Source organism: Ursus arctos, unplaced genomic scaffold (genome assembly GCF_023065955.2).
Source record: "Ursus arctos isolate Adak ecotype North America unplaced genomic scaffold, UrsArc2.0 scaffold_14, whole genome shotgun sequence".
Classification (NCBI taxonomy): domain Eukaryota; kingdom Metazoa; phylum Chordata; class Mammalia; order Carnivora; family Ursidae; genus Ursus; species Ursus arctos.
The window spans coordinates 35515147-35533292 of NW_026622808.1; the positions used below are offsets into that span (position 1 = coordinate 35515147).

An 18146-nucleotide genomic window follows, 5' to 3' on the forward strand; every position below is an offset into this window, starting at 1 on the left:
TGCCCAGTTTGTGCCCACCCGGGGACATTGGTTTCTAACAAGAACGTCTACCCAGTTCACGCTTCTCTTTTTTTAGTCAAAACTGGTTTCCACGGCCTGAGTGGCCATAAAGCAGACTAAACCTTTGCTTCCAGAGTATGTTCTCCTGCCCTCGTCCCCCAGTGGGGGCTGAAGCAACATTTTATTTGATTGACATTTATGTAAGTTCATTAGCCAACATATGGTGCACCATTAATTTTTGACGTAGTGTTCCACAATTCATTTTGTGTATGACACCCAGTGTGGGGCAACATTTTAAATAGGTGGTTTAATCTCTCTAAATCGTAGTTTCTCTGCTTGTAAAATGATGAGACTGGGCTGGAAGTTTGCCATGGGGCTTACTGGTCACAGGCCTTTGAGGGGCTCATGGTAGAAGATTCTAAGATTCTAAGAATCTAAGATTCTAATTCTAATGTGAGATTTAGCCAGATGCAAGCAGAGATGCCCATTGCCTGGGCTTACAGCACCTTTATTTGTAATGAGTCAAAATATCCTCCCCATTGAAGCCCAGGCCCCACAGGTGGCCCTCGGGTCACAGGGTGGCAGTCCTCTGCACACTTTCTGGCAGCATGGGGGGAGGGGGTGGGCTTAACCCCCCCCCCCATAACTACAGCTCTATGGACCAGCAGGAAATCTCTGTTCCTGGGGACCCCTCTTGGTAATCCAGCTTGAGCAACCTGGGATGGAAAGATGGACAGACAGAAATATAGATGGTCAGCAAATCTCAGGTGTGGTAGAAAGAGACGGAAATGGCTAGGGTTACGAATGGGGAGGGTAGAGAGTCTCAGGGCCCTTAGAATTTCCTCCAGCACAGGCTGACAAGGCCCTGTCCCCCAAGTGGACCCAGCTGTGTGTGGTCCTCAGGGTCCGGGGCTCTGAGACCTTCAGGAGGAGTTTCCTACTGCCCCCCACCCCCACCCTAGTGATCTCTGGGCTGGGGTGTTTTCTGTGGGTCTGAGCGGACTGTCCTTTGTGGGGTCACTGAGAGCTGGGTCAAACGTCTCTAAAGCATCAGCCTTTGCCCTGACGGTCTCTGTTTGCCGGGCAAGGACAGAGGAGTAGGGGCTCAGCTCCCAGCCTCCCGGCCCCCACCCCTGGCCGGGCTTAGTGGCCTGCTTGTGCCGTCACCTGGTGGCAGAGTAGTCAAGGCCTTGAACCCTCAGGGTTCGCTTGCTGTCATCTGCCGCCGCTGGGGGCCCCCAGAGCACATCCTGGTAAAACTGGCCTGGGATACAAAGGGCGGGTCAGCAAGGAATAAAGACCAAGAGGGCGGCTGGGAGACACACAGAGGTGAAGGGCATTGCCTGTTCACAGGCACAGGTGGCTTCTGAGGACGCCCGGAGCCACGGGCAGCATACCGAGGGTCCCGCCGACGCGGCTGGAGAACCGGTCGGTGTCCCGCAGGAGGAGCCGGAGCCCCTTGCCAGGGCCGTCCCAGGGTAGCAGGCCGATGGTCACTCTGTCCGGGCTGCTGAGCAGCAGGAGTCCCGCCTCGTCCATGGTCATCTTGAGGCTGCGGGGAAAGCCAGGGGCCTGAGCAGTCGGGCTGCGAGCAGGCGGGGGCTGCCCTCTTGTCCTGGGGAATTTCCACCGCGGACTGATGTTGACGTAGTGATATCTGCTGTATTCTTTATCAAACAGAACGGCGGCTCCTTTCTCTCCGGTTCTCTTAGATTCCGTTTCTCATAAATTAGTTGGATATGATTTCGGCAGGTCTCGGTACATTTACTCTGTCCCTTTCGTTTTTATGGCCAGTGCCACTTCCTTCTGACGATCCGTGTTACTTAGGTCTAGAAGAGCAAGTCCCTTTTTGTTCTTTCCTCCTTTTTTTACTTAAGATAATCTGAAATTCTTACCTTTTTTGTTTTCTTAGGAATGTTAGGCTCTTTTAAGCACATTGAACAGGACCCTGCTGTTACTCTGAGGTTATTTTAAATGGAATTGCCCCAAACTGACACTGTCTTCACGTCAACGTACAAGACGTGGTCTGTTTTCCCTCATGTGTCTCTTCCGTAGCTCAGGAAAGCATCTGAACTTTTTCTCACTGCGGGTGATAGGAATTATTTATTCTACCTTCTAGTGTGCGTGTCCAAGGCACAGACACGCTGTCATTCTCTGTATTTATCAGATAATCGGAAACTTCAAGACCTCTTACGAAATTGGGCAGTTTTCAGGTGAAGCCCTTGGATTTTCTGGGCATGCGCTCATTCGTCAAGTGGAAACCAGTCTCTGCTGCGGGGCACGGAGAGGGCAGAGGACGAGGCTCTCTGTAGCCGGTACAGGCTGGGGGGCTGTAGGGCACAGCTCTAAGAGGGCCAGGGTCCTCAGCCCCACTCCCAGGCCCCTTGTGACCTCCAGAGCTGGAGAGCTGCCTCTGGAAGGCTCTATGGTGGGGCAGCCCCTCCCAGAAGAGGTGGCCGTCCACTTGCATTACCCACCAGCTGCCCAGTGTTTGATGCCTGGTAGACTTGTTGCCCCTCATCAGAGGAGTAGGGGAGTCTGGGGAGTCTGCTAAGGATGACATTCCTAACCTCCCCTGTGGGACGGTGCTCTCCAGCTCCTCGTTATTGTCATTACCTCGCCACACTGACAGTGCTGCCCTCTGCAGTACCCCATGGGCACCACACTGCCTAATGGGCAAAGTGCTCCCGGACCACGTCCTCTCACTGGATCTTCTGCTCAGCCCTCTGACTCAGGGCTGGGAGATTATCTCTGGTGATGGGTGACGAAACAAGCTCAGAGAGGGTGAGCAGCCTGCCCAGGGTCACACAGAATTAGCAGCAGAGCTAGCTCCAAACCACACCATGCCTCACATGGGACAGTGACCGGAGTTAGGTCTGAGGGCAGCCAGGCCCCAGCCTAACCGCTCTGTGCCCTCCAGGGCAGGCGGGTCTGGTACAGGGCTCTCCGCGTCTCTGTTCCTCCTGTGGGCCCAGCCCCCTGCCGAAGACTCATGCCCAGCCACCTCGTCCGCAGGCCCGTGGGCTCAGGTCACCTGTCGGCACCGTCCCCAGCTAACTGATGTGGCCAGAGAGATACCCAGCCTGGGGGAGACCCAGGGAGACCCAGGCCGGGGCGTACCTGGGTGTCACCGAGAACAGTGTCTCCTTCCACTTGTAGGCAGAGTTTTTTCGGTTCCGGGTCACTACCACGTGCTCAGGGGAGGCGCGGACCTGCAGCTGGGGGTTCTTGAAGGTCACCTCGATCCATGAGAACTGGGCCCTCTCTGTCTCGTACTGGGCGGTCACCTCAATCCCTGAGAAGGCCGGGGGCAGAGAGGTCAAGACTGTGGCCCCAGCTGGGCGCCGCCCCGAGCAGGAGGACCACCCAGACCCCTTCTCACCAGCTGACCTCCCCAGCTCCCTTTCCCCACTGGGGGCTGGTTCCCACAGTCTCTCCCCCTCATCCCCTGGTTTCAGAGGGCTGTGGAAGGGCCCCCGAATCCTCAGTGATGGCCATCTTCAGACGAGCCCTCTGAGAAGGGACTCTCATAAAGCCCCTGTAGCGTGCCTGGCCTGATGAGGTGCTATGGCCAAGGGCAAGATGGAGGAGGGGTGGTGCCCCCCTCTCCTCTGTGAGCAAACAGACTACAGAACTGGCGGGCTGAGGGGCAGACTGTGTGGACCTGGAAGGAACGAGGGAGCTGCACGTGCTCATTGAGTCCGGCTGGCTCTGCAGGCGAGCGTGTCCCTGAGTGCGGTGCCTCCTCACGCCTGACCTGACACTCGGTTCAACCAGCGAGACCGCTCTGGGGGTTGGGGGTGCAGGTCTGGCCATACACCTACCTCCTCCCACCACTCACCGCCTCCACACGCTCCACGGTCCCACCAGCACCTTCCAGGGCTCTGCTACTGCCTTCCCCTTGCTCTGCCCAGTGGACCCCTACTTGTCTGCCAAGGCCCAGTCACTCCTACATGACGCTGCACAGCCTTGTCCCCCGGACAGCTCTTGTCTCTTCCTCCGGGTTTGCTTCCATGTCACTCTAGACACTGACTATAGGCCATGGAGCTTATCTGTGCCCAAGTCTGTCTCCCCACCCCCAAGTACGGCAGCGCCTGGGGGCAAGTCCATATCGGGTCACCCTGGAGTGCTCAGGCCACCCAGATCTGCGTATGTGGTGCTCAGGGATGTGGTCGTGCCATGATCTGGGACCGGCCTGCATGGGGCAGCGTGTGTCTCCATGGGCAGGTGTCCTGTCGTTGTCTCTGGGGTAGTAAGTCAGGAGTGAGTGGTGTCTGGGTCTCTCTGGGTGGATGACGGGATGTGCACTTCTCACCTTGGTCAGGGTCTGAGAGCAGGTTCATCGGCCCCTGAGAGTGCTTGATGTCCACACAGAGACGGTCCACGCTCTGTCCAGGCAGCGTCAGGATGACGGGAGGCGCCTGGATGGGGGCTGGGACAGCAGCTGTGGTTCCTAGGGTAGGTAGAGCAGGCTGGGAGACAAGGACAAGGAGGGGGGCCAGGCCTGAGGGAGGCTGGCAACTTACCTGGGGGTGAGGCTGTCTTGGCTGGTTCTGAAAGAAGAAAGAGTGTGGGTTTAGGGAGCCCCTTCCCAGGGATGTGTGTGGCCAGGGCTCCTTCTCGACCTCAACACTGGGAAACCCACGTGGCAAGTCTGTAGAGCTCCCCGAGGCTTTCGTCTCCCCGAGTCTCCCTGTTATAGAGTCAGAAGCTACTGCAGGGACATCTTTGGCTCTTAAATCCATGCCGTGAATCATCCTTTCAGGAACGGAGGGAGCTGATGGCGCCCAAGCAGGCATCAGTGCAGGGACAGCCAGAAACAGAAAGGAAGAGGGCAGTCAGGACTGAGAGCAATCAGCACGCCCTCCAGCCATCATCACTGCCGCCCGCCCCCCACCCAGCCGCACAACCCCTGCCACGCGTACACCCAACTGAGAAGAGCTTTGTAATGAGATTTTCAAACAGGAGAGCATGCTATTAGGGAAAATGGAGAGGACACATGGTCTGGCCTGGCTCTGCACTGTATCTGAGTCCAGATCTGGAGATCAGAAACAGCTCAGGGGTCCACTGCTGGCTTTGGAAATGGAGGAAGACTTCCCTTGCTAGAAGGCTCCATCCTGAGCCAGCCCCCAATTCAGTGACAATAAAGGACACGTTACGTCACGTCATGGCCCACAGCAACTCTCCCTGGTTTGTGCCCAGCCCTGTGCTTTGTGCTTTACCTCATCAACTCTACGGACATATTTCATGACCATCTTGAGGAAATGAGACCCTCAGAGGGTCAGAAAGTGGCTTACCTAACATGTCCGGTAGCACTGACTCTCCAGCTGTGAGGTAGTCTGGATAAGGACGAGGAGAATTAAGAGGTCCTCGTGGTCCCGCTCTCCCTGGGTCATTAGCTATCTTCCCGGAAGTTCCTGCTTTGGAAAAGTTGACACATGCAGCCTTCTGTCAAGCAGTGTCATCCCCCAGGAGAGGGATGGGGAGAGGACAGATGGCTCCCTGCCTCCACCCAACACTCTGGGAGCCTGTCCCCCCATGGCCAGGAGAAATTCAGAGTGGGAACGATGGACCCTTCTGGAGCCCCCCACCCCCCAGCCCCCCACTTGAACTACCTTGTCCTCTATAGCTTCTTCCTTCAGTGAGGACAGAGTCTGCATAGATGTCTCCTACTCAGATAAAACTGGACCTGAGTCCCAGGCCTGCCAACCAGCCCGGTGAGTTGGGCAAGTCACTCCCCCAACAACCAGGGCAGAGCCCAGTTTGTGGCCAGGGTCAATGTCCTGTCAACCCCTCCTACCCCTTCCCCTTCCCTCCTGTGCTACCTGTTAATCTGAACCCTCTGTCTCCTGTGGTATGAAGTCTGGAGTATGGACGACCTGGAAATCAGAGGGACCTGGGTTTGCTTCTTGGATACACCTTTCTGGGGTCCGCAGCTGACCAGGGATTGTGTCTCTGAGTGCCTAGGACAGGGTCTGAGTGGCAGACGATGCCCCCTCCTGGCTGCAGAGAGACCCTGGCCAGCAACTTTGTGGGGCTGGTGCCTTAGGTCCTGTGTCAGCCAACCGTCGCCCCGCCCAGCCTTTGAGGGAATTAGGCCCTTACCTAAGTAGAAGTTCTTGTGTCTGTTTTCTGGATAAAACAAAAAGAGAGAGAAAAGGAAATACACCATTGGAGTGGTTTCGACAAGTTTGAAGCGCTTGTTTAACCTTGCTTCCCAAACCCAGCACCGAGGGGGTGCAGTGAACTCTAGGGTCGGGAGACCTGGCCTCAGCTTCCTCGTCAATGAAATGGGATGAGTGTCCGGGGGCTCCTGGGAGATTAGGGGTGGCCAGGTCGGGACTTTGTGGGGACACAGGGGAAAGACCCCAGAGAACACTGGGTCAAAAGTGTGCTGCCAAGGAGGCTGGGGTCCTACTCTCACCCCTATTGGTTTCCATGGGCTTCTCAGCAACTTCAGACCGTTCTCCGCCATCGGGTTTGGTGACCACCATGGACGTGAGGGGAGTGACAAAGCAGTAGTGGAGTGACAAGTTCAGAGCTCGGGTCTCGAGGGCCTGCTTCTCAGTAGCGGATGCTGAAACCCTGCAGGTGGGGGACGTCAGAGGCTCAGCGGGTCCTCCCCGGATGCTTGGACTCTCCCTCCCTTCCAGACCTTTCTGGGAGGTTCCCACTGGGAGAGTCTGGAGCTTACCCAGGATGCCACCACCCCCTCTCTCTATGCCTGGGAGATGCCCCGTGCCAGCTGAACCTGTCGCCCCCCCCCCCCCCCGCAGGGGAACGCTTGGGAGGGTGCTCGGGCTGTGTGTGGCTGCCCCAGCGGGCCATCGGGGGTGCGGGCCACCCACATTTGCTCCAGCAGTTGCTGGATGGTCAGGTACGCCCAGAGTCTCTCCATGAAGCTGTGGAAGATGTACTTGGGGCTCTGGAACTCCTTCTCCTGCTCCGCCACTCTGGACTCCGTTTGGAAGGTGATGTTCTGCATGTGCTAGAAAAAGGGGCCCAGCCCGGGCAGGAGCAGTGAGGGCCTGCTGGCCACGCCTGGCCTGGAGCTCCCCGGCACTCCCACGGGAAACCTGGTTGGATTGGGGCAGTCCCCAGGAATTGGCTGCCAGCACCGCATTTCCTTTGAGTAGGGTGGAGGGTGGGGAGGGAGTCTGGGGCACCAGACCCAGTCACAGAGCCTCCCAGGATGAGAAGGAGGTGGGGTAAAAGGTTGCAAATTCTCCAAGGGCAACATGGCAGGCACAGAGCCCGGAGCTCAGGTCAGACTGACTGTTCCAGAGAAAGGGAAATGAGAATGGAATCCGAACCCCCGGCCAGAGTAGAAACAGCAGTGGGAAGGAAGGGCAAATGCAGTGTGGGGGCAGAAAGGGGCCCCAGAGGCATTCCACACTCATCCCAAAGATGGAGACTGGGGACCAAGAGGGAAGAGCCTTCTCCAGGAGTCAGTGGCAGAGCTGAGGGGAGAACTCAGGTGTCCTGGCCCTGATAGGGCTTGGGGCCCCAACTGCCCCAACCAGCTACCCCCTGCCCAAGCTGGTGCCCTCTGTGGGGCTGGGCCTGGTGGGACGGTGGCAGTAAGGCAGGCGCCAAGCTCTGGGTGGACTGCTGCTTCCTTCCCCAGGGAAGGGTCTTCTGGCCTTGGGATGCCCTGCCCGCAGTCTGGGAAGCGGGTCCGGGGACAGAGGAACCCCGCCCTCTCTCACCACCACTCCACACAGCGGCCGAAGACCTTACCATGGCTCAGATCCCACCACCCCTGCTGGGACCACCTCCTCTGTCGCTCACCCGCAGCCTGGTTTCCCAGAACTGCCACATGCAGGCCACCTGCACGAATTTTGCCCTGTCCACACACACACAGCGATTTGTTTGATGGTTTTCGTTAAATGAACTTTAAATAGACAAATACTATTTCTTTGGCCTCGTTCCAAGCAATCCTACCCGCAAAAATCTTAGGTCTGGCGTTCAAGTTATATTTTTCAGGAGACATGTTACAATAAATACACAACTACTGAAACAAAGACACGTTTGTGAACTACCTTGAGTCACCCCGAGTTCTGCACTTTGGGAACCCCTGGCCTTCAGGTTAATATTAGCAGCTAATGTGAATGGAGTGTTTACACTGGGACCAGACATTAATCCCCACAGCAGCCTTACAAGGGTGGTAGGTGACCCATTCTGATTTCTGCACAGGAGGAAACTGAGGCACAGGGAGATTAGGATGTGGCAGAGCTGGGTTTGAACGCAGGCAGGCTGGCCACAGGGCATGCGCTGCCCATCACGATACTCAGCTACTTTCTCTGAGGCAAGGCCCCGCCCCCCTACCCCAGTGCCCCCGACTCACCCACCTGCTGTTCTTCCCACACATGCTGCCTGCTTGCCATGCAAGCCCAGAACATTCCTCTATCATGCCACCATCTCTACCACCTCCTACTCATCCTTCAGGCTCAGCTGGGCCTCCTTCAGGGAGCCCTCCCTGATTCTCAGACCAGGTTTGGGTTCCCAGTGCTGCTCCTCTGAGGCCCCGGGTTTATCCTGTCAGGGACATCCCACGCTGCAGCTCCCTGTTTGTGTGATGATTTACCTGCATTGTCTCTCCTGGGAGGATAGTATCCCCAGGGCCTAGAGAAGAACCTAGCACAGAGCAGGTGCTGTTTCTCTCCGTGGAATGAGAGGGTCTCCTGTGGCACAGAGGCAGGGAAGGCCGGGCAGCAACGGGCACCACGTGGGGAGCCGGGCTCTTGACCTGGCTGCAGTGGGGCCCGAGGCAAGTTGTCTGCCCTGCCTGGATCTCAGCCTGGTCATCTGTGAAATGGGAGCAGTCTCCACTGCCCGATAGCAACCTCCGAGGCCCGGTGTGAGGACAGGAGGGCATTCCAAGCACCTGGTGCTCTCAGAACCAGCAGCACACAGGCTGACTGCTGAGTGTCACCTCCAAGCGGCAGAGAGCACCCCGTGACTTGCGCAAGGTCAGCTGCTGGAGCCCTGCCGGGCTGGGCTTTGAACCCAGCCCCTCTGACTGCCTGCCCAGCGGCCCCTCCCCTGCAGAGCGGCTGGCCCCACTCACCAGCTGCCCCCTGACTTTAGCTGAGAGCACATCAGGGCTCTGGTCCCGGAGCTTGCCGGCCACGACGATCTCGGAGCCTTTGAAGAGCAGCCGGAAGTTGTCCTGCGAGACCTCCTCCACCACATTGCTGGGGTACTCAAAGGTCACTGCTGTCAGCAATGGGTTGGCCACTTCCTGGTAGAAGTCCTGCAAGGTGGGGGGGCGTCACGAGTGCCGGGCTGGGGTCTGCCCGCCTCCGTCATGCAGCCCACTGGGGGCCCTCTTCCACCTGGAGCTGCAGGGCGGAGTCCGAGTCCTCATAGATGCGCCGAGCCAGGCCGCCGTTGTCCAGCGCCAGCTTCTCCAGGAAGGCATAGCTGACGTCGAAGCCAAAGCCCAGGCAGAAGAGGCTGTACTGGCCATCTATAGCTTCCTTCACGTTCCTCTGGATCCTTGCAGGGTTGGTCTCCCCTGGACCCAGCGGTGTGGGAAGGGGGAGTGAGGAAACAGTGAGTGGTTCAATGATATTTCTGGAATCTCAGAGCCAGAGGGGCCTCGGATACGGCCCCCACCCCCACCTCGGGTCCCACGGCAAGCCGGGGGACAGCCCCGGAGTTGCTGGCGGTGCCCTCACCCATGGTGGGGTCGCCGTCGGTGAGCAGGATGATGAGGGAGACGGTCCCCTCCGGCATCAGCTCTTCCTGTTTGGCACTGTTCAGCAGCTGCACGGCCATCAGCACCGCATGGTTGATGTCGGTCCCTGGGGGACACGTACTCTCAGGGTGGCGACTTCCAGCCCAGGTCCCCAGGCTGGGCTTGCTGCGCCGGAAGCCCCCACACTGCAGGGCCCCAGAGGTGCTCACCTCCGTGGGCCTGGATGCCGGCAGCATAGCTCCTGGCCTGGTTCACGTTCTCAGCCGAGGCCGGCACCAGCAAGGGCTTCCACTGGGCTGCATCCCCGCTGAAGCTGATAAGGTTGAACTGGTCGTTGGGGCTGAGGTCATCCAGGATCTTGATTAAGGCTTCCCGGGTCTGGGCAGGAGGGTGGGAGACTCAGGAGGGTGTCCGAGTGGGGCCTCCCTGGGGCTCACGTGTACTTGGATGGCATACCCGGGCTCCCACGGTCAGTGCTCTAGGGGCAGGCCCTGCCCACACTCTGGCCAATCTCAACCCCTAGGTGCCCCCTACCCGGGAAGATGGAGGAAGGAGAGTGCCTCCTGGACCAGAGCCAATGGAGTGAGGCATGTGTGAGTTTCCAGGGCTGTTCCCTTCCCCAGAGGGACCCACCTGCTGCATCTTCCTGCCACTCATGGAGCTGCTTTTGTCAATGACAAAGATCACATTCTTGGGTATTGTTGGTAGGCCCTCGGGGGCAAAGTAGTGCACAAAGTAGCCATTCTCGATCTGTGATCAGAGTGAAACAAACAGAGGTAATGAGAGCTGCAGACCTGCCCTGCCCCGGACCAGCCTTCGCACCGTAATCCTTAGGTTCCTCTCTTCACGCAGCCGGCTCCGTCTCTGTTCCACTGCTGACCTCCCCAAAGCTTCACCATCTTCAACGGCTCAGTCCAGCCCGTCTCTTGCCTTCCCTGCTCACGCGAGTGGCCCACTAGAACTCTGCCCCACTTTATCTCCTATTTGTTTTAGTACTTGGGGCAACTTATTCTAAAAAGTTTAGACATAACAAACCTGAAATCCATCAGAAGAGTGAAGACTTTAAAAACAAGGTTCATCAAAGGTGTAAAGGGAAAGCACATGATGCCAGAAACTTGTGTGAAAAAAGCTACTGCCACTGAGCATAAAACTGAACTGTGAGCCTGCTGGCAGCCAAGGCAATAAGGGAAATCCTACAGGGCATCTCTTTAGCAGAGGTGAAACTTTTGTGCCTCCAAGACAAAATTGTTTCAGGAACAACATAACAAAATCGCTTGTTTTCAGTCTGTGCTGCCACTGGTTCACCCTGATAAGTAGGGGCAGTTATTTTGCCTTTCCTTCCAGAACATGCAAGCTCAGGCCTTTGAGCATGGATGGATTTTCTAGTTGCCCTACTCTCGTCTTAGAGCCCACACACCTGAATGGAGCCCCCGGAGCTGGTCCGGTTCACATCATAGCGGACGATGAAGTTGCCATCCAGGACTGTGTCCTGCTGCCCTGATGACTTTTGCTGGGAGAGCATGGGCTTGAATTGGATGTGAGCCTGGGGAAGGACAGGAGGTATTTGGGAGAAGCCCATGGTCACCCCCACCCCCCATCTGAAGCAAGAATTCCAGGATGCAGGGAACGTTCTCTGAGGCCCAGCTGTTGGAGAGACTGCCTCCATACAGGGGAGTGGGAGCTGTGCGAGCAGAAGCTGGGCTGAGGATGTGCAGGATCCAGTTGGCGGCCCCTCCCTGCTGTGGGGCCCTCACTCCAGCTCCTCCCCACCGTCCTCTCCCCAACTCAGGCTTCACACCAGCACCCAGCAGGCTTCTCTAGGCCTTGTCCTCTACTTCTGCCACATAGCAGCATGGACACGGACCTCTGAAGTCCCTCCAGCTCAGAGAGTCTGCCCAATTATCTCACTCTCTGGACAGACTCATACGGCTGGCCTGACAACAGATCCTTGGGACCCTTGCCCGCCAACCGTGGCAGGCCCACCTTGGTCTTGTTCTGCGAGACGGTGAGGGCGTCTGCCAGTTCGTTGGTCATGAAGGTGCTCTCTGTCTCCAGAAAGCTGATGCCCTGAGGCTCGAAGATGTGAATGTCCATCTGGAGGCAAGAAGTGGGTCACTGGGTCGGCCAGGAGCTGGGGCTGGGTCTTGCAGGAGGCAGAGGGGGAAGGAGGGGCTGCCCTCAGCAGAGCAGGTGTCTTCCTGGAGGCCTCCCGGGAGCAGGCAGTGCCAGTACCTGTAGGTGCTTGACCAGCTGCTGGGGCTGGACTTTCAGCAGCAGCTCATACGCTCCCAGATGCCGCTTGAGCAGTTCCTCATACACCAGCTCGAAGGTGACCTTGGCAGCGGGAGCCACACTGACTGACACCTGGAACTGCTCCGTCTTTCTTCCGGCAGCCCTAGGGGAGGACAGCATCAGGTCTGCCCCTCCAGGCCAGGAAGGGTATGGCCACTGGAAGCTGGAGAGGGTCTGCAGGGCTGAAGGCAGGGGCACCCCCAGCCCCACCGCCACTGGGGTCCCTCCCCCCACCATCTTTGGCTCACTTGACAAGGCCAGCACTCTCTCCCCTGGCCACAGCTGCGCTGTACTGCTCCTGAGCTGCAGCCTTCTTCTTGATGATGCCTGGGTAGGTCACTCCTTCGATGATCCTGGGGCAGGATGGCTGGAGTTGTGGAGGGCCTGATAGGAGCTGGCCACTCCAATCCCACCTCCTCCAGGGAGCCTCTCCAGACTCGATGTGCCTCTTAACAGACTGACTCCTACCTTCGCCTGAGCCCACCCATTTGTTTATTAATTATTTATTTATTTAAAAGATTTTATTTATTTATTTGAGAGCGAGCGAGCGCACGCACACAGCAGAGGGAGAGGAAGAAGCAGGCCCCCTGCTGAGCAGGGAACCCCACTTGGGACTTGATCCCAGGATGCTTGGGATCATGACCTGAGTCGAAGGCAGACGCTTAACTGACTGAACCACCCAGGCACCCAGCCTACCCATTTATTATGTACTTACTGTATACAAGCCTCTGTGCAGGGCCCAGATGAGGGTGGCGGGCCTCTGCAAGCTATGCCAGGCTTCTATCTACCCTGCGGCACGTGCAGTGTTGATAAACATGCATTGACTGAACCAATGGGGGAGGAAGGCTGCAGAGGAGGTGGGACGGAGAGAAACGCCGGCCTCCACCCTTGCAGTCTGGCCCCACATTCCGGCTTGCCCACTCTCACAGACTCACAGCCTGCTCCCAGAGGAGCTGGTCAGTCACCAGCAAGCGCTTTCCAGGGCGCACGTGTGCCCAGCCTTGTGTGCAGCGGTGTGGGGCAGGCGGAGGGATAGGGGTGTGCTGGGCTCCCAGGCCCGTGGGAAGCACAGGTCTGAAAGGCTCTGATCCCTCTCCCCTGCAGCTGTCCCCTCTTCCTGCCAGCACGCGGCAGGGCCCTCTGCACAGAGGTTGGCCTCTGGGGAAGTGGGTCTTGGACAACTGGTGGACAGGATTTCCAGGGGGGTGGACACAATCCTAATGGCTATTCTTTGGGACTAGAAAGAACTGCCAGGGCTTTTCCTCTGGAAGAGGAACTCTCCAGACCCTCCTTGTGAGGTGAGCAGCGATGTGTCAGTGAACCTAGTCTGCTCCACCTGGGATGGCATGAGAGGGTGAGAGTGTGCAGGGATGGGCAGGGAGGGTGTAGCCAGGGCATTAGGACCTGGTGTCCCTCCTCCCCACCTTTCTGACCTTCCTGGTCATACTCCGGGCAGGGATGTGGCTCCTGAGTGGGCCACAGGGCTCCTCCTCCCAGATGCCCAGCTGGGGTTCCCCGCCAGGTCAGAGAGCAGGGCACCCTGCCCCCTGCTTCCCCATCTCCGGCGGCAACACCATCTACACCCAGAGAGGGGTGCTGGCCCTGGGCTCTCAGCACATGCCATGCACCCAGAGGCTGCTGGCCTTGGCCCCCTGTGGGAGGCCAGGTGTACCCTGTGGCACTCACGCAGCCAGTCTGGTGACACAGGCCTGGCTCCAGGGTTAGGAGAAGCAGGGGCTGCTGATGGCGTGGCAGGGAGCAAGGAAGAAGCCACCACAGGGACGCAGGCCCCACTGCAGGTTTTCAGAGGTCTCAGGGTAGTCTGGGGACCCCAGCTGAGAGAAGCTTGCTCTCAGCCCCATCCATCGCCCTCCCTGCATTGCTGGGATCAGCGTCTCTCTGGCCTGCCCTCAACCACTGCCTCTCCCGCGGGTCAGGACAGATGGAGAGGGTTCTCATGCATTTAGCAAACATTGCAAAGGAGTCGGGAAAGGTGGGGGAGGACGGGAGAGGACAAGGTGAGGATCAGCCCTGAGCCACAGAGTCCACAGAAATCCTAGGGGCCTCCCCATGCGGCTTCTGGCCCAGAGCAGAAATGCCCTCTGTGATGTCCCTGGTGGGAGGGAGGGGACAAGCTGGCTTAGAACTTCCTGTGACAGAGATCCCCCTCCTCGAGGCATTGCTCCATTGTGAAGCAGCCCAGGAGTTAGGAAGTCGGCTGTATTCTGAGCTGGACTCCGCCTTTTGTGACTCCCTCCTGCCTGGGCCTGCCCGCAGGATGCCCCAACTGTGCCCTTCAGAGGCAAAGACACCAAGATGCTGTGGTTCTCCATCTGTCACCTGGGCAGGTTGGTGGATGGTGGATGGCGGGAGGGATAAACGGAAAGATGGATGGTGGGATGGATGGATGGAGGGAGGGATGGAGGGAGGGATGGAGGGAGGGATGGATGGATGGAGGGAGAGATGGAGGGATGGATGGAGGGAGGGAGGGAGGAAGGGAGGGAGGGACGGATGGCAGCAGGGATGGGTGGATAGAGGGATGGAACATCCCTGAGAATGCGTGAAGTTCATGGGTAAAGCCTCTGGTTCCTTGTATTGCCTACAGGCAGAGCACACATGCCTAAGGCATCCATCCCGGCTCACCTCACATCAGGAAGAGGGTCGCTCTTCCTGACAGGGTGTCGCCAGGGAAGAGGGTGTCATGGTGCTGGGTGGGAGGAGCATGATGGGGAAGAGGGCGGGAAGGCACCTACATGGAGAAGTTGGTGATGAAGGCTCTCCTGGGCAGCTCCACCTGGAAAGTGGCCTTCTGCATCGTATCGGCCTTGTTGACCACCCTGCTGGTGACGACAGTGTGGGCAAATCTGGACGAGACCTTGGAGTCCACGGTGAGGCTGTAGATGTCTATGTCATTCTGGACCAGGGAAGGGGGAGGAGGTGGGACTGTTTCAATGCCACCCCAGCTTAAGATGACATTCTTTAAGAGGGGACCCTGCCCTGGTCCCCGACCCCGACTGAACCACAACCAAGCCTCCGGCCAAACCCCGTGAGGCATTTCACGTGTGAACGCTGGTCTCACAGCAGAGGGAGCTGCGTGCTTCGTCCCCCACCCTTAAGGGCTACGGCGCTGGAGCCTGAGCCCCAGCGTGTCTCGGAGGCCACTCTGACTTTCTCCTCAGGCAGGAGGCCCCAGCGGGGTCAGGCAGCTTCACATTTGATCTTAGCTCTGCCCAGTAAAATGGTAGTGAACAAAGTTCTATGATTTCTGGTGACCTTGGCCTCCAAAGAAACTGAAAAGAAGCTCTTACCTCCCACCAGATGCTTACAGGAGCTGGGGGAACTCAGAGGAGACAAGGGCCCAGTCTCTACTGGGACCCTTCCTCTTTGCCCCCTTGGCCCTGCAGCCCTGGACCCTCCCCAGGCACATGTTCCTCTCCTCCAGGTCTGCAGTTCCCCAGGAAGGATGCATGCACACCTGCAGCCTTGCACACCTGCTGTCTGCACATGGCGTGTTCAGGTGCACACGCAGCTTAGCACCGAGGCGCGTGACAGGCCAGGTGACTTGTGGGGTGTCTGCTCGGTGGCAGGCACTGTACAGAGTTTTTTCTGGATATTGCAGGTTAGATCTTCACAACAAAGCTCGGAATACCTTTTCTTTTTACCATTTTACAGATGAGGAAACCGACAGAGAGAGCATAAATAACTCCTCCGAGGCCGCTCAGCCAGGGGGAGGGAGAGCTGGGCTCATGACGCCCATTCCCACCCACTCCACCCTCTGCCGGCCCCCAGCAGCAGCTGGCGGGGCCGCATGCCTCCCTGTAAAATGGGAATGGGGTCTCCCTCCTATCAAATGTGAGAGCAGCCATACAGCCCCAGGCCAGTGCCTGGCGGATGGTCGGCACGTCTTTGCACACACACTGATCCACCCTCACTGGGCCGCACATGCTTGCACACACACAGGCTCTCCTTGTTAATCAGCTCACGCCACTCCCGCTCAGGCCCCCACGGACACCCGTTACCTTTCGGGCAGTGGTCATGTGGAGGGCAGCCAGCAGCAAGAGCAGCAGCAGCGAGATGCCACAGGTGCGGCCAGGGGCTGAAGTCTTCATTTTGGCTCCAGTGTGTGGCAGGTTGCTTCTGAACTTGAGAGGATACGGGGAATGAATTAATAACAAGCTCACTGTCCCACCCCTCTGGGGGCGGCTTCTGGGAAGTTGGGATCTCCAAGCCAAAAACTGGAGTAGCCTCAGCTAAGCAAACAGTGAATGTCCTGTAGACCTTGGCTGGGGACAGGAACACGTACTGAAAAGAGTCAGGCTCAGGTGGAAATTGGGTATGGCTTCCCTTCTGAAAGGTCTAGAATCATCCCAGGCCACTGGCAACCCCTCTCACCAGCCCTTCCACCAGCGGGCTCCCTAGGCCTGGGAGACACAACAGTGAACCAGCCTGCTCTCCATAAGCCCAGCCTGGGAGAAACAGGGATGGCCCAGAATGGGGCTGGCTAGGGAATGGCTTCAGGAGGAAGGTGACCTGGAGGCCAGCTCCCTGTGACTGGGGGGGGGGAGGGGGTTGCCCTTAAAGGTACTGAGCAGCCCCTGGGGTGTCTGACTGGGGCAAGATCTGCTGGGGCCAGGGCAGGACAGAGACCCCTTGTTTCTGGGATGAGAGGGGCTGGACCCAGGAGTCCGTCCCCTTCTCTGTGCTTGGGTCCCAGGCTGCTGTTGGGCCCCATTAATCTAGCTAGGGCTCCTGGTTCAACTCCAGCAAGGCCCCCAGAACGAGACCCGCATCTGGCAATACAAACTGAGAGCCATAAAGATGCCCGCACCTTGTGGCCCAGAGGTCTCCCTCCAGGGGATTTATTGAGAGGAAAGGATGGAACAGTGTGGCGGTGTGTGCACTTGGGCAGCCCGTGGGGGTCAGTCGTGGAGAGGGAGCCCATGAGTCATGGCTTGCGTGAGAATGCCGAGCCATCAGGACACCAAGGCAGTGTCACTGTCCTGAGCCCAGACCCGTGGGAGTGTACCGGAGGGCCTGGGGTAGGATTACTGGTAACTTTTTTCAATTATCCTTTAATAAACTTGAAATCCTTTTGTAACAAATCACAGAGAAGTGAACAAATATCGAGGGATCTGAAGACAGCTGGTGCTTGTGTCCCTGGCAGTTCTGGGAAAGCCCAGTTCCTGAGTCTGGCCATGGATAAGGTCGAGTTGCTTCAGCAGTGTGGCCTGGTGCCAAACCCTGGGTGGAGGAGGGAGGATGGTTTGGTGACACTGGGTGGGGTGGGGGGGGTGAGTGGAGCACAGCAGCCATTCTGGGGGCCCACACAAGGTTCTGAGGCAGTGACTGGCCCCCGGGGGTCTCCTCCATCAAGGCCAGCAGCATCCAGCCCTGGGGAAAGGGCAGCAGACGCTCTGGCGCTATCTCCGGCTGTCAGTAAATGCTCCCCTTCCTCAGCACGCCTGCAGCCGGGAGCATCTCTACGCAGGTCTATACTGCCTGCCCTTTGGCTTTGAATATGGCTGGGATCATACTGGGCTTCACACCCCTTTGGCAATCTGAAAAGAGCCTCCTAAGGAGCACAGCAGGCAGACCCAGGCCCTGTCCCACGGAAGGTCTGCTCCTTGGGCACAGAGCACAGGCCCTGCCTAGAAGCAGCTAAATAAGGAGGCCGGGCAGGCTGAGAACGTGGGAAAGGCTCCGAGCAGCCAGCCCGACCTGCCTGGGGGACCAGCTGGCTTCCCTGCAGGCAGCAGCCAAGTCGGGTGCCGCGAGCCCCAGCCCTGCCGGTCCAGCCCGGGCCTCTGCCCATCCCCCGGATGGGCCTCTGCAGTCCCCTGGATCTGACAGCTCCATGCACACAGGGGACACTGAGGCCTCATGAGCCAAGGAGCTGAGTTCCCATGATGCAGGCAGAGCTGTGGGAGTGGCAGGGGGGAGGCTCACCCCGAGCCTGGGAGCAGAGCAGCTCAAGAGGTGGACTACCAGTGGCCAGGGAGGGGCCTCGACCTGGCTTTGTCTTTGAAGGGTTATGAGCTGGCAAGGAGGTAGTGCAAATGGGTGTGGGGGGGGAAGGGGTCTTTGAGGTCCCTGCTCCCACAGAGCCTTGGAAACATCTTGATGGTTTCTGTGGCAGGCAGGGTGAGCCTCG

At 58.2% G+C, this 18146-nt stretch overlaps 1 protein-coding gene across 8 annotated transcripts; it reads right to left on the reverse strand.

Moving 5' to 3' along the window:
- Positions 1–487: 487 nt before the first annotated feature.
- ITIH4 (inter-alpha-trypsin inhibitor heavy chain 4) lies at positions 488–16157 on the reverse strand. Of its 8 annotated transcripts, none has more exons than XM_048226522.2 (24): positions 16015–16157; positions 14749–14909; positions 12244–12348; positions 11936–12098; positions 11687–11797; positions 11121–11246; positions 10337–10453; positions 9913–10081; positions 9684–9809; positions 9339–9520; positions 9071–9256; positions 6849–6988; positions 6425–6585; positions 6106–6132; positions 5826–5879; positions 5616–5669; positions 5298–5417; positions 4646–4777; positions 4527–4553; positions 4316–4444; positions 3121–3295; positions 1398–1552; positions 1168–1264; positions 488–716 (listed from the first exon to the last, which is right to left on the reverse strand). In XM_048226522.2, exons 1-24 carry the CDS (start codon positions 16102–16104, stop codon positions 647–649), a joined length of 2877 nt encoding a protein of 958 aa, XP_048082479.1. In that variant the 5' UTR covers positions 16105–16157; the 3' UTR covers positions 488–646. The 8 variants fall into 8 exon arrangements, with proteins under 8 accessions (XP_048082479.1, XP_044240843.2, XP_044240844.2 ...); XM_044384908.3 differs by having other exon boundaries at positions 4316–4453; XM_044384909.3 differs by having other exon boundaries at positions 5298–5420.
- Between the last annotated feature and the right edge of the window lie 1989 nt (positions 16158–18146).

Bases quoted from the DNA above. Each gene is read 5' to 3' on its own strand.
- ITIH4 (XM_044384907.3), bottom strand. From the start codon at position 16,104: ATGAAGACTTCAGCCCCTGGCCGCACCTGTGGCATCTCGCTGCTGCTG. The intron at 12,099-12,243 runs GTGAGCCAAAGA...GTCCTCCCCTAG, and splicing joins GAGAGTGCTGGCCTTGTCAA to GGCTGCCGGAAGAAAGACGG. The intron at 5,880-6,105 runs GTAAGGGCCTAA...TCTGATTTCCAG, and splicing joins ACACAAGAACTTCTACTTAG to GTCGTCCATACTCCAGACTT.